This window comes from Lacerta agilis, chromosome 13 (assembly GCF_009819535.1).
Source record: "Lacerta agilis isolate rLacAgi1 chromosome 13, rLacAgi1.pri, whole genome shotgun sequence".
NCBI lineage: Eukaryota > Metazoa > Chordata > Lepidosauria > Squamata > Lacertidae > Lacerta > Lacerta agilis.
Genome location: NC_046324.1, coordinates 50,943,832 through 50,959,187, shown reverse-complemented (window position 1 = coordinate 50,959,187; position 15,356 = coordinate 50,943,832). Strand labels below are relative to the sequence as shown.

The 15,356-nt window shown below is 50.7% G+C and overlaps 1 protein-coding gene across 1 annotated transcript in view; it reads left to right on the top strand.

Annotated features, from left to right (window-relative positions):
• Positions 1-15,356, top strand: part of TNRC18 (trinucleotide repeat containing 18) — a 135,884-nt gene that overhangs the window by 69,110 nt on the left and 51,418 nt on the right. The window contains exons 5-10 of the mRNA XM_033167870.1: positions 2,146-2,248; positions 4,002-4,207; positions 5,050-5,196; positions 7,424-7,611; positions 9,938-10,361; positions 12,905-13,915. Coding sequence (XP_033023761.1) covers positions 2,146-2,248; positions 4,002-4,207; positions 5,050-5,196; positions 7,424-7,611; positions 9,938-10,361; positions 12,905-13,915 — 2,079 coding nt within the window. The remainder of the gene's footprint in view (positions 1-2,145; positions 2,249-4,001; positions 4,208-5,049; positions 5,197-7,423; positions 7,612-9,937; positions 10,362-12,904; positions 13,916-15,356) is intronic.

Below are 15,356 nucleotides of genomic sequence, written 5' to 3'. Positions count from 1 at the left end.
AAAAGCAATTAGGCAGAATTTACTTAGGTGCTACTGGTGTTATTTAGTAGGAAGCTAATACTGATTTTTAAACCATCATTTTGCATTGACCAACTGGTTTTTGCAATAATGCAGTGGATGCATTTTTACATTTCCAGGGTTATTTCCAGGATATGGGTATGTTGCAGTACAAGCAAAGAGGGCTGGTTTTCTGGCACTGTAAATGTTTTTTTTTCTTCCTCTTTACCTGAATGGCATTATGTATTTGTGTATTTCTCTCATCCCAGGAGCTCAAGGCTGTTAATAATAATAATAATAATAATAATAATAATAATAATAATAATAATAATTTATTTATACCCCGCCCATCTGGCTGGGTTTCTCCAGCCACTCTGGGTGGCTTCCAACAAAACATTAAAAATACAATCTTGTCTCCCCCCCCTTTAAACTTTCACAGCAGTCCTTTGAGGTAGGCTAGACTTGGAGTCGGTAGCCCAGACACCAAAGTTGTGAAACTGCATGTACTTAAGAGTATTTTTTGGTTGTTTTTATTTACCAGGGTTGCCAACTTTTTTGTGTTTTTGTATTCTGTAAATATTCGGACTCCCTAAGTCTTGCAGTTAAAACGAAGGGCGTGTGCATGTGTGCATGTTTAGTTTTCTTTCCATCAATGGCACTATATATTTCAAGCTTGCTTTTGCTCCCAGAAGCACAGGGTTGAGTACATTGCCTTCCCCACCCCCCACCCCTTTTAGCTTTGCAACAGCCCTGTGAGGTAGGCTAGGGAAAGTTAATACATAGGCCTAAGGATCAGTTCTTGCCAATAGATTGCAGGTGTGGGTAGGTACAACCCAGAAACTGTTTACCAGGGCCCACGAAATCCTGTTGGCATCCCTGCGAGTGAGAACTGCAGACCATCTTGTTTCATGAAAGCAGTCCTCTTGTCGGGGGGACAAAATCATTCCCAGAAGCAAATAAATAGCAGCACCCTAGAGGTCCCGGCCCCTAAGGAAGTCAGATTAGCCTCAACCAGAGACAGGGCCTTTTCAACACTGGCCCCAGCCTGGTGGAACGCTCTGTCTCATGAGGCCAGGGCCCTGAGGGATCCGATTGCTTTCCACAGGGCCTGCAAGACAGAGTTGTTCCGCCTGGACTTTGGCTTGGAATCAACTTGATCCCCCCCCCTTTCCCTTTCCCTTCTGTGATTTGGGGAACTTCCCTGGCTTTCTTCTGGCCCACGTACCGTAGGACCAGTCTGAATAGTTGGCCTTGGTGAAGATTTGACGCTTTCTCCCCCAAACAGTTTTTGATTTGAGTTTCTACTGAAATGAAGGCTGCATTTTAATGTTGTATTTTAATCTTGTTTTTAAGTTGTTTTTATATCTTGTGTTAGCCGCCCTGAGTCTTGGCTGGGGAGGGCAGGGTATAAATAAAATTTATTATTATTATTATTATTATTATTATTATTATTATTATTATTATTATTATTTAAATGATACCTTCCCAACTGGGTTGCGTGAATCAGTCTTGCTTCTTCGCGACACTGAGTCCTGTGTGATCCAGAAGCTTGCACACCCTCACGCCAACCCGAACCGTCTCCTGGTAGATAAGACACCATACCTAATGCATAGCTTCCTGCGGGCCTGACATTGACACATGGCAGCTGCCCACAGGACCTACAGCCTCAAAAAAACAAAAAATCCCCAGGCGGCAGGGCCTGGAAGTCAAATTTTCGATGCCCTGCGGTGCGTCCTGACTGTGAGATTGCTTTGGGACATTGTGGGGAATTGAAGGAAAGTGTTTTGGCTTCACGTGAATTTCCCGCAATGCGCTGAACTGGTGTGTCAGAGGGCATTGTGGGAATTTTAAACGCCGGCTCCCAACTGCTAACTGCCAACCACCAAGTCAACCTAACCGGGTCGAATGATTTAGGAGGGGTCCCATCAGTGTCTCCCAATTCCGGAAGCCCACCCTGACTCTCAGGACATAGATTTGCACCGTAAGCTGGTCCTCCCATGCTCCGCTATGGCCGTCCCCCAAAGAACCCTGGAAACCGCAGTTCTGTGGGAGCAGGACGGAACTAGAGCGCTCAGCACCCACCCAAATCCCCCCCCCCCGACGTTGATCTTGCTCTCTTGCCAACTGTCCTCTGCTCGTGACTTCCAGGACACGGACGCTCCAGCGAGGACTGTGGGGATGACCGCCCGCGCCACCGAGACAGCCACCTCCTGGCGAGTCGCCTGGAACGAGACCAGGAGAAGCTCCTCAGGTGACGCCCCTTTGGGTGGGCTGCGTGGAGCGGGCAACCTGCGCTTGTGGGAGCTGCTCGGCAGCTGGGGTTCCGGGAACGATGGACTGCAGGGAAGACCTGGGCACGGAGGGCAGTTGCTGGGCGACGTCTTCGCAATTCCGTGTCTCCGTTTGGAGGGTGGAGGAACGGAATGGGGGTGGTAGGAATGCACCTGCCGCTAAATAGCTGCTTCTGGGAAACGTGAGATGTTGCCCCCCTGTGCTGTTTTGGGGCTTCCGCTTGGGGCATCTGCTTGGCCACTGTGGAAAACAGGATGCTGGACTAGATGGGGTCTCTCTGGTCTGTTCTCCTTCTCCTCCACCTCCACCTCCACCTCCACCTCCACCTCCACCTCCTCCTCCTCCTCCTTTTTCTCCTTCTCCTTCTCCTTCCCCTTCTCCTCCTTCTCCTTCACCTCCTCCTTCTCCTCCTCTTTTCCTTCTCCTCCTCCTTTTTCTCCTTCATCTCCTTTTTCTCCTCCTTCTCCTTTTTCTCCTTCTCCTTCTTCTCCTCTTCCTCTTCCTCCTCCTCCTCCTGCTCCTCCTCCTCCTTCTCCTGCTCCTCCTTCTCCCCCTTTTCCTCCTCCTCCTTCTCCACCTCCTCCTCCTCCTCCTCCTCCTCCTCCTCCTCCTCCTCCTCCTCCTCCTCTTCTTCTTCTTCTTCTTCTTCTTCTTCTTCTTCTTCTTCTTCTTCTTCTTCTTCTTCTTCTTCTTCTTCTTCCTCCTCCTCCTTCTCCTCCTCCTCCTCTTTCTTCCTTTCTCTTCCCTGTTCCTCCTCCTCTTTTTATTCATCTATATCCCACCTTCCTCCACCCCCCAAACCAGAACTCAAGGTGGCTCACAAAAATTTAAACAAAGGCACATGAAACACACATAGATGAGAACATGTAAAAGGTTATTATTAATGAGCAGTTAAGCTACCTGTGGGGTTAAAGCAATACAAAAACCAGATTCGTTAAAAATACAGATAATAAAACAACAAAGCTCTTTCCTTAAAAAGCAGTCAGTTCCCAAAGGACTGCCAGAATAATAATCGTAAAAATCTTTGCCTGCCCGCCGAAGGGAGCAAGTCTGGCCTCTCTAAGGAGGGAGTCCCAAAGCCTTATGTACTTAGTCTAATTCCTATGCCTTGAAATAAATGTCAGCTCTATAACACCCCCCCCCCAGTATGCCAGTGCATCAAAGTTTTAAAGATGCTTTCACTATTTTATCCCTTGTGGTCTACTGCCCTGGGCTACTTTGGGAGGGTAGTCAGAATATACATTTAATAAACAAATGTGCAACTTGAAATTCAGATTATTATTTTTTAACAAAATAGCACAATGCATTTTAAGCTGTGGTTATGATTAATTTGGTATATGGTACCATAATGGCACTTCTTAGCACCTTATAAAAACACCAGAAGGCAGAAAGTATCTACAGTTACTCTGACCCCCCCCCAATGAAACAACAAAAAAGCCAGCCCACCCCCCAATTTGGGCAGCTTAGGGTTGCATAGAACGGATATTTATGGGTGTGTTGGGACTGTGGAACTGAAAGCAAATTCCTGGTCTGAGCGTGTGGTCTGAGCAAGGCAGAATAGTGTGTGACGCTATGATTTCCCTTGATCAGGACTATATATTTCGATGGAAACTTGTGGCTGAGAGGAGTTATAACCTAAACACTTGGCGGGCACCAGGTTGGCAAAGGCTGCCCTCGCTCCTAATCCTTTCCCTCCCCTTTCCTCCCCTTAGAGAAAGCAAAGAGCTGGCCGACTTCGCGCGGATACACCCTGCCGGCTGCGCCGCGAACGGTTTGAACTCCAACCTCATGGTGACTGGGGGGCCCCCCTTGGCTGGCTCAGGGCGGTGGTCCGCCGACCCAGCGTCCCACCTAGCGACTCACCCGTGGCTGCCCAGGACCAGCAGCTCCTCAATGTGGTTGGCGGGGCACCCCTACGGTGAGTCTGCGGGGCGGGGGTTCCACTCGCTGGCGGGATCGCAGGATGTGACCGGCACCTACCGAAATGAGGGGCGGGTGGGTGGGTGGGTGGGTGGGCAGAAGGTCTCTGCTCTTGTGAGGAGGGGCAGCATCCGTGGGGGCAAATAATCTGTGAAGGCCTCACCTGGGGCAGTTTTGTTCCAGCGGCACCATTTCCTGGACTGCTGTTTCCAAAGACAGGGTGGCCAGGTCATTCATTCATTCACTCACTCACATATGCCACCTTTCATTGGAAGATCACAGGGTGGTTTACAATATACCATATTGGCCTGAATATAAGCACACCTGAATATAAGCCGCACCTTTAAAATTCAAGGGGAAAAAAGGGGGGGGGAGACGATACTCTATCTTGATTTTCCATCGGGTTCAGTCTAGATCAGCCGCATGGAAACTACCTACGCCATTATTTACCAAATACTCCTTAAATAATTTCCATTCTTTAAGGACTTTTTGTCTCGTTTGTCCTGTTATTCTTCTGGTGCTCTTCGCTAGTTGTACATATTCCACCATTAATATCTGCCAATCCATATTTTTTTTGGTAACTCTTTGTTTTTTCCAATTTCTGGCTATTAATATCCTGGCAGCTGTTATGCCATACAAAATTAATATCCTTTTTGGCAGAACCAGCTCTTTGAATTGGGCCCGGAAATGGATTTGCAGCCAGGGCAGTCAGGCTGGGATCAGTGTAATATGCTGCAGCCGTCTTGCCCCAGCGAGCAACCCAGCCGCCGAATTCTGCTCCAGCTGAAGTTTCCAAACCGTCTTACCACGTATAGTAATCTCTAGTCATTTTCCTCTTAGGTCTCGGCCACCCTTCGTTGCACCAAGGCATGACTCCCGGCTTCCCCGCTGGCATGGGGGGAGCGCTGCCTTCCGCCTACCAGTTTGCCAGGGACCCTCAGTCTGGCCAGCTTGTCGTGATCCCCAGTGAGCACCTGCCACACTTTGGTGAGTACCTAAGCGAGGAGGGATGCCTTCAAAGGCTCTTTTCTGGGATGGGGGAGCTTTACGGATGCTATATCTCTCACTATGGAAGTGAGAGCTGGACCATCAAGAAGGCTGATCGCCGAAGAATGGATGCTTTTGAATTATGGTGCTGGAGGAGACTCTTGAGAATCCCATGGACTGCAAGAAGATCAAACCTCTCCATTCTGAAGAAATTCAGCCCTGAGTGCTCACTGGAAGGACAGATCCTGAAGCTGAAGCTCCAATACTTTGGCCACCTCATGAGAAGAGAAGACTCCCTGGAAAAGACCCTGATGTTGGGAAAGATGGAGGGCACAAGGAGAAGGGGACAACAGAGGATGAGATGGTTGGACAGTGTTCTCGAAGCGACAGGCATGAGTTTGGCCAAACTGCAGGAGGCAGTGGAAGACAGGAGTGCCTGGCGTGTTCTGGTCCATGGGGCCACGAAGAGTCGGACACGACTAAATGACTAAACAACAACAACATATCTCTCAAGAGCCCAGGGCCCAAGCCATGGCTCTTTCCCATTCTTCCAGCTTGGCCCTAAGGCCATGTTCCCCCAAACCTCGCTCAGCTGTCCACCACTGATGGGCAGAGTTCAATCCTGTTAGGGCAGAGCGTTCAATCCTGCGGGGAACACCGTGCCCAAGCAGATCCCTGCAGCCAGAAGGATTGAGCCCTCTGTTTATCAGCTGGCAAGAAGTGGAGGTTCGAGTCGGCTTGCCGGCGAACAAGACCCCTCTTGCCAACTTGTGGGTCGGCTTTGACAGGCAGGTCAGATCGCCCACCTATCAGACACCTGATGCCGTGACATCAGATGATTGACGGGTCAGTGACTCCTGTCACGAGTTGGCCCACTGGGGTGGAGGAGATAAAGATTTGGCCTGCCAGGCCGAAAAGGCCCCCATCCCTGGATTACACGCACCACAGAAAGTGCTGGAAAGCTTTAAATATGGAGGAAGAAGTCGGCCTCCTTTCATTGTCACCCCAAGCACCCACAATTTTAGCTAGTTTATTGTATTTATAAAACTTCACACAAACATAGGCACCCTGAAGCAACTTGCAATAATAAAATGCAAAAAAGGTGGAAATTTGGTAGCCCTCTAAAAACAGTAGCTGAGCGGGCTAGCAGACGAGGCAAGCAGGTCCGGATGAGTAGAATGTGTGCTTTTATTTAAAATGCATCTCTGGGTTATTTGTGTGGCCTGCCTAGTGTTTTTACACGAGTAGAATGTGTCCTTTTATTTAAAATGCATCTCTGGGTTATTTGTGGGGCCTGCCTGGTGTTTTTACATGAGTAGAATGTGTCTTTTTATTTAAAATGCATCTCTGGGTTATTTGTGGGGCCTGCCTGGTGTTTTTACATGAGTAGAATGTGTGCTTTTATTTAAAATGCATCTCTGGGTTATTTGTGGGGCCTGCCTGGTGTTTTTACATGAGTAGAATGTGTCTTTTTATTTAAAATGCATCTCTGGGTTATTTGTGGGGCACAGAAATTTGTTCACCCCCCCTCCCGGAAATATAGTCCAGCCCCCCACAAGGTCTGAGGGACAGTGGACCGGCCCCCTGCTGAAAACGTTTGCTGACCCCTGAACTAGGCCAACCTCAACTTCTCTCACCACCAAAGGAACACAAGCGACTAGTAAAGAGAACCCGCAGAAGCAACGCTGGCACAAAACCCCACACATACACTAAGTAAAACAGAAACACCCCCACCCCACACACCACTCCCCCCTCCACCTCTTCCCCCCCTTTTCTTCCTAATGTAACACTACCGTCTCAACAAATGAAACGGATCTGTAGAAAATGTAACCTGAAAAAAGAGACATTGCACATACTTTTGCAAATGAAGAAATCTTTAATAAAAAATACATTTATTTTTTTTTAAAAAAGTGTGACCAGGTGCAGGGAAAAAGATTTGTTTGTGGCCCTTTGGGTCCCGAGGGAGAGAACGCTCAGTCGGTAGAGCATGAGACTCTTCATCTCAGGGCTGTGGGTTCGAGCCCCACATTCGGCAAACGATTCCCGCATCATCATCATCATCATTATTTATTGAATTTGTATCGTGCCCTAAACCCACAGGTCTCATTGCAGGGGTTTGCAATCGATGACCCTCCTGGTCCCTCCCAGCTCTATGCTTCTATGGATATGTTGTGGTTTTTTGAGTAGCCGTATTGTGACTTCCTGTCCGCCTTGTCTCCCTCCGCAGCGGCGGAGCTGATGGATCGTGCGCCGCCTCTCTGGCCCGCCATGTACCCTCCGGTGAGGAGCTCCCTGCAGCACGCCCAGCAGCTCCAGCTCCTCTCTCACCAGCAGCTGATCCGCCAGCACGAGCTGTACATCTTGCAGCAGCAAGCCGCCCACGCCATGGAGCTCCACCGCAGTGCCCAGCTGGTGGTAAGTCCCCAAGCGCAGGGGCAAAACCCGCAACCAACTGCACAAGAGTTTTCTGCTTTCCGAAGAGGAAGGAACTGGCATTGCCCAACAAGGTGCCCCCTCAATGTTGGACTCAACTCCCACCGTCCCCGACTGCTTCTGACCACCAGAGATAATAATAATAATAATAATAATAATAATAATAATAATAATAATAATAATAAATTTTTATACCCTGCCCATCTGGCTGGGTTTCCCCAGCCACTCTGGGCAGCTTCCAACAGAATATTAAAATACAACAATCTATTAAACATTAAAAACTTCCCTAAACAGGGCTGCCTTCAGATGTCTTCTAAAAGTCAGATAGTTGTTTATTTCCTTGACATCTGATGGGAGGGCGTTCCACAGGGTGGGCGCCACCACCAAGAAGGCCCTCTGCCTGGTTCCCTGTAACCTCACTTCTCGCAGGGAGGGAACCGCCAGAAGGCCCTCGGAGCTGGACCTCAGTGTCCGGGCTGAACGATGGGGGTGGAGACGCTCCTTCAGGTATACTGGGCCTTTGAGGCCGTTTAGGGCGTTGAAGGTCAGCACCAACACTTTGAATTGGAGTTGCAATCCAAAACACCCTGCCGGCCCCTGGTTGGGCAGGTTGTTGCTTGAAGGTTGTCCTGCCACCTTCATGAGCTTCTCTGGGCCTTAAGAGAAGAACCTCTTTTCACAATCCACCCCCCCCCCATGTCAAGGTTGAGCGGTGGCGGTGGGGGGACCCAGTACTGGGGGGCAGCAGCATTCCTTGTGCTTGCCCACCAGCCTGGGCCGGGTGACAAGTGATCAGGCAAGGATCGTCTCTGCCACCCGCCTAGCGCTGGGCCCTCCCTGCTGCTGTGGTGGCAGTGGAGGGACCTAGTGCCGGGGCCGGTGACATTCCTTGCCCACTTTATTTAATACCACGATCGACCAGGATCACCCTGGCGATCTAACTGTGGATCGCGGTCCACCGGTTGAACATGTCTGGTATAGAGTAACTATAATATGAAGCAAAATCGAAAATTCTTTCTAGTAGCACCTTAGAGACCAACTGAGTTTGTTTCTGGTATGAGCTTTCGTGTGCATGCACACTTCTTCAGATACACTGAAACAGAAGTCACCAGATCCTGGTTTCGGGAGACACTTTGCCAGCAGCCAGGGCTGAGCGTGCTGCAATCTCCGTTAAGTCTGTGGCAGTGAAGTCCTTGAGCAAGCCTCCATAAGCCCCAAATGGAGTCCTCTTGGCAGAAACAATGAACACACCTCTGAGCAGAGCCATGGCCGCCACCTCCTCTTCCGTCTCCTGGACCAGACCTTTCGTTACTTGTTTTCTTCCCCTCTTAACGACACAACACCGAAAGGTCTGGTCCCAGCCCCCTCCGCCCGCCCCCTCTGCAGGCTGGGCCAAGGGATTGCATCAGGGTGGTGCAAAGGGAGACCTTCAGCCCAGGAGACGGAAGAGGAGGTGGCGGCCATGGCTCTGCTCAGAGGTGTGTTCATTGTTTCTGCCAAGAGGACTCCATTTGGGGCTTATGGAGGCTTGCTCAAGGACTTCACTGCCACAGACTTAACGGAGATTGCAGCACGCTCAGCCCTGGCTGCTGGCAAAGTGTCTCCCGAAACCAGGATCTGGTGACTTCTGTTTCAGTGTATCTGAAGAAGTGTGCATGCACACGAAAGCTCATACCAGAAACAAACTCAGTTGGTCTCTAAGGTGCTACTAGAAAGAATTTTCGATTTTGTTTTGACTATAGCAGACCAACACGGCTACCCACCTGTAACTATAATATGAAGCATAAATTGAAATTTTGAGGGAACCAGGGAGGGAGGGAGGGAGGGGAAGTCGTAGGTGGAACAATTGCTGGCTAAGTTTGAAGCGTTGTCAATTTGTTAATTTGTTGAAAAATTGTAAATAAAATTATTTTAAAGAAATATTTGCAGGTGCACGCACGGTGGCGAATTCCGACTGTTGGTAAAATGTTGCATATCTGCATTATTTGTTTACATCTTATATAATTCACACGCCGCTTGCGTGTTGCAAGAAACCTCAAAGCGGTTTACAAAAAAATAAATAAATAAAGCAAACGAAACCAAGAAGAAATTCACAAAAACAGTTACAAACATGAAGAGAGCTAAATTGCTGAAGCAGGTTGAAACCGCCTCCATTTTCCAAGTTCAAAATTCAGCTCTGCGCAAGTAACGAGGCGACACTTTTATTTTTCTAATGCCCTAATTATTCTTTTGCACCTTTCTCTCTCTCTCTCTCTCTCTCTCTCTCTCTCTCTCTCTCTCTCCCCCCCCCCCCCGGCCTCCCGTGCAGGAGAGGTTAAAAGCGAGCGAGCATCGGGCAGAGATGGAGGAGAAGATGTCCAAGCGGAATTTGGACGCTGCCAAGCCCGGCCTCGCCACCTCCGGCTCGGGCCACCTGCGCCGGAAGCCCCCCGTCCTGTCGCCCAGCACCTGTGCCTCCTACAGCAAGGCCGTGAGTCCGCCTGCGCTGTCCCCCAGGGCATCATCCCCTGTGCCCGTCCTCAAGGCGGAGGTCATCCGAAAGATGGAGGAGCCCCCCATGCAGCCGGCCTACTCCTACCCTGCCACCCCCATCTCCCACCCTTCCAGCCCGCCCCCCGCTTCTCCGCCCTCGGCCCCCGCCATCCCCCCGAAGGAAGAGGAGGAGCCCGACAGCGCCGAGAAGAAGGAGATGGAGAAGGAAGCCCCCAGCCCGTACCAGTCTTTGTTCCCAGGTAAGAGAGCCCAACCCTTGCACCTTGATCCCGGCGTCCTTGTCTTCATCCCTTCCTTCCTTCCTTCGCTTTCTCCTGCCTCAACTCCGCTCTCCACCTCCCCTCCCCGCAAAAGGCAATGTGACCCCCCCTCCACCGTTCAGAAGTCATCGGCATGCGAAAAATGCGCGGCTGGGGTTCTCATGCGATGCAGGACCCCGAGGGCGAAGCAGAAACGAGCAGAAACCTAAACCAAGCAAGGAGAAACCTAAACCGAGGTTGCAGTCGCCAAAACAGAATGTCTTGTTGGCGTTTTGGGGCAAGACCGCTCTAAAGCAGGGGTCAGCAACCTTTTTCAGCCGTTGGCCGGTCCACCGTCCCTCAGACCATGTGGTGGGCCAGACTTTTTTTTGGGGGGGGGGGGGGTTGAACAAATTCCTATGCCCCACAAATAACCCAGAGAGGCACACATTCTACTCATGTAAAAACACACCGATTCCCGGACTGTCCGTGGGCCGGATTGAGAAGGCGATTGGGCCGCATCTGGCCCACGGGCCTTAGGTTGCCTACTCCTGCTCTAAAGCCTTGTTTTTCAATTGATGAGCTATCAGTTAAACATCTGGCTTAGTTCAGAGGACAACCTAATAATAATAATAATAATAATAATAATAATAATAATAATAATAATACAGTGGTACATCGGTTTACAAACTTAATCCATTCCGGAAGTCTGTTCTTAAACCAAACCTGTTCTTAAACTGAGGCGCGCTTTCCCTAATGAGGCCTCCCAGCGCCGGTGCCCTTCCACCGTTCAGTTTCCGTTTGTAGAACAAAGTAAAGTTTGCAAACCGGAACACTACTTTCGGTTTGGCAGTTTGTAAACTGAATACAGTGGGACCTCGACTTACGAGCTCCTCGATATACGTCGTTTTCGACTTGCGAATGACTTCTGGGAGGAAAAAAATGGCCGCCTCTTCCGAATTTTTCGACCTACGAAGGGGAAGCGGCGGCCATTTATAATAATAATAATAATAATAATAATAATACTTTATTTATACTCTGCCCACCTGGCAGGGTTTCCCCAGCCACTCTTCATGGTTCCCAACAGAACACTAAAAACACAAGAAAACTTCAAACGTTAAAAGCTTCCCTAAACAGGGCTGCCTTCAGATGTCTTCTAAAAGTCAGATAGTTGTTTATTTCCTTGACATTTGAAGGGAGGGTGTTCCATAGGGCGGGCGCCACCACCGAGAAGGCCCTCTGCCTGGTTCCCTGTAACCTCACTTCTCGCAGGGAGGGAACTGCCAGAAGGCCCTCGGAGCTGGACCTCCGTGTTCGGGATGAAGGATGGGGTGGAGACGCTCCTTCAGGTATACTCAGGTATACCTCAGGTATAACCTTGAGCTAGGTTAAGAGCTTTGAGAACTTAAAGAAGAACAGTCACTCAATCCAGGGACATTCCACATCTATATTGGCCTCTTCCGACCTCCTTTTCTTATTCATAAGGTAGGAATATTGGTCACAACTGTGAGTAGGGCTGTGGGGGAAGGGAAGACAAGCGACAACAATTCACTATAACATTGTCAATAGGCAGGGAGTGTCAGGCTGTAGGGCAGGCATCCCCAAACTCGACCCTCCAGATGTTTTGGGACTACAATTCCCATCATCCCTGACCACTGATCCTGTTAGCTAGGGATGATGGGAGTTGTAGTCCCAAAACATCTGGAGGGCAGAGTTTGGGGATGCCTGCTGTAGGGTCTGCCAAGCTAAACAATTGAGTTCTTACAAATGCAGAACAGATATTATGGGACTGATTCTGCCAGTCAAAGCAGCCCAGGGGGCAGATGTGGGGCAAGGCGATCTCAATGCATGCCTTAACTAAAAACCATGTGGGTGCTTCTTAAGGAAGTATTTGCTTTCTCCCCCCCCCCCATCTAATCGATTGATGAATAACATTTAAAACAGCTAAGACTTCTGCAGTCCTCTGCTCACTCTTCCTTCTCACATACATTCAAGCCTGTCTCTGCAAACAGAAACGTTGGGAAATTGCCAGCCTTTTTAAAAAAATGGCCCATGTCCTGAATCCTGGCTTCTTGTTGGGCGCGATTAAGGAATTCTGCTTGAGGAATTCTCCTCCCTTGGGAAGGAAGGGACTCGTTCTTTCTCCCTTTCTTGCAGTAATTTTATTCGTTTTCAGAAAAAGGTTGTACAAGATTTTGCAAAACACGAGAGCTCTCACACGGGAACTGGTCGCAATGTACATAGCCCCTGTACAGTTACACATCTCTGTGGAACAAATGCAGGCGTGAAATAAAACCGAAGTAAATAAATGGCAGGTACATGAGTGCCTGGAACTATTCATAGCGGTTAAACAAGATGTGGACCCTCTTTTTTTGCCAGGGGAAAGTAATTGAATGTTGGGTGGCCATGTGCCATGGATGCTTTAGCTGAGATATGTCAGCCATGTTTGTTTGAAGGGTGGGGGGTGGGGGTTCTTGGGCCTCCTCCTTGCTTTCTGGCCATGATCCCAGCTTCTCTCTCTCTCTCTCTCTCTCACCCTGCAGAGATTCCTTCGGGATACCCATTCCAGGCCCTCCCAGCTTCCTTCAGAAGACACTACCCATACCTCCTCCAGCCAACGGCAGCCTCGGACGCGGATGGCTTGGCGCCCGATGTCCCGCTGCCCGCTGGGGACCCCGAGGGCCTGGCCCTTTCCCCGGAGGTCAAGCCCACCCACCTCTCCCCGTCCAAAATCGTGAAGCCCATGCGGGCGGACGAAGAGGAGGAGGAGGAGGAAGAAGAGGAGGAGGAGGAGCCTCTGGAAGAACGGGTGAAGACGGAGCTGGACCTGGACACAAACCACGAGGGGGGCATCTGCAATCAGGACGTGGGAGCTCTGGACCTGGCGGCCTCCGTGGCTCGCCCACTCCAGGACGTGGGAGGCCGGGGGCTCCTCATGTGCCACGGCAAGGCCTTGAGCAGCTTGAGGCATGCAGAAGAAGAAGAGGAGGAGGAGGAAGAGGAGGAGGAGGAAGAAGGAGAAGCTCTTCAGGACTGCCAGCCTGTGTACGAAGCAATGGCCTGCCCTGCAGATCTGGAGAGCCAAGCGGAGGCTGCCGGCGCCGACACTTGCCCCGTCCACGTCGACTACGAAGCTGCGTTGCTGCACCAGCCCGCTGAGCAGGCGGAGGAGCTGTCCCTTTCCCTGGAGCTGCCTCACATCCGCTCTCCGCAGGGGAGGGAATTCCCTGTCCTCCTTCCAGAAGAGGAAGAGGAAGAGGAAGAGGAGCCACTCCCGGAGAGGCCCTGCTGTGGGAGTGAGCCGGTCTCCTGCCTGGTCTCACCCCTGGATATCAAGCTGGACGACCCCCTAGCCGGGATGAATGCCCTGGTGGCTGCCGCCGAGTTGCCCCAGGCGTGCCCGCTGCTGGTGGGCGACAGCGTGGCCCAAGAGGCAGTGGTGAACCTGGAGGTGACCTCCAGCCTGTCCCCGGAACACACTTTCCTGCAGGGGATCACGCTGCTGAGCGAAATCGCCGAGCTGGAGCTGGAGAAGAGGAGGCAGGAGGCAGAAGGTGGGCTTGGGGGGGCAGAGGGCTGCGTTCCTTGCGCTGGAGAGAGAGAGAGAGAGGCACAAACACACAGAGGGCAAGGCACTCGCTGGACATTGCTGGACCTCTGTCTTGGTAAACATGCATGGGCTTGGACCGCAAAAGTCCATCTGGTGCCTCCTAGAGCTGAATGAGTATCTGATGCTGCCTCTCTGCAGAGTCAGATCACTGGTCCATTCAGCCAGGATTGCCTCCTCTGACTTAGCGGACTCCGGAATCACAGGCAAAGAAGGGTCTTGCCGTTCCCAGCTGCCCAAGATGCTTTTTAACTGGGTTGAACTGGGGAGGGCAGGAGCTACACATTTTTTGCCTCTGAGCCAGGCTCCTCGAAGGCAAGGTGCATTTGCGGGGTGCGAGTTCCTGGTCAGGAACAAGGCCGGGGTCAGCGCAAGGAACTGGAGAGGCTATGCTCAAAGACTCATGCGCTGTATGAGGGAGTTGGGTATGTTTAGGCTGGGCGGCTGAGAGGTGACATGAGAGCCACCTTCAGATATCTGGAGGGCTGCCACGTGGGGCAAGCTAGTTTTCTGCCGCTCCAGACGGCGGGACCCAAACCAATGTATTCAATTTACAAGAAAGGACTAAACATTAGGAATAACTTCCTGGCGCAAGGAGCCGTTCGGCAGTGGAATTTGCTGCCAAGGAGTGTGGTAGACTCTCTTTCCTGGGAGGTTTTTAAGCAAAGCTTGGAAGGTTATGAGAAGCACACACCGGGAGAAAACCCTTCCACGGCTGCTCTCTCTCCGGCCAGCAAAACAGAATCTATACAGTGGTGCCCCGCTAGACGAATGCCTCGCTAGACGAAAAACTCGCTAGACGAACAGCATTCGCTAGCGGAAGGCTGCCCCGCAAGACGAAAAAGTCAATGGGGCTGCCTCGCAAGACGGAAAAAAAATATTATTTTTCGGCGCGAAAACCTCCACGCTGCATTGCCGCTTCGCTAGACGAAAAATTCGCTCTATGAAGACACTCGTAGAACGAATTATTTTCATCTAGCGGGGCACCACTGTACAGACAAAGTAACACCCAATGGTGGGTGGAACACCCAGTGTCAGAACGCATATCCGGTGGACTGTTAACCCTGTGTTAACCAGAAACCCCACAGGTCATCTGTTGGGGATTCCTTAGCTAAGATTTCAGGGGTTTCTGTGATTGCTCTCCTTGGGACCCCTCTTAACTGTTGGTTCACTGTATGCCATGATTTTGCTCTTACTACTGAACTACCACATTTTTCGCTCCACAAGACGCACTTTTTCCCTCCTAAAAAGTAAGGGGAAATATCTGTGCATCTTATGGAGCGAATGGTGGTCCCTGGAGCCGAATTGCCCAGGGGCCAAAAGAGGATCGTGCTTTTTATTTTACAAAGAGAAAAGGGGGTGTTGAAAGGACCCCGCTCAGCAGCTGA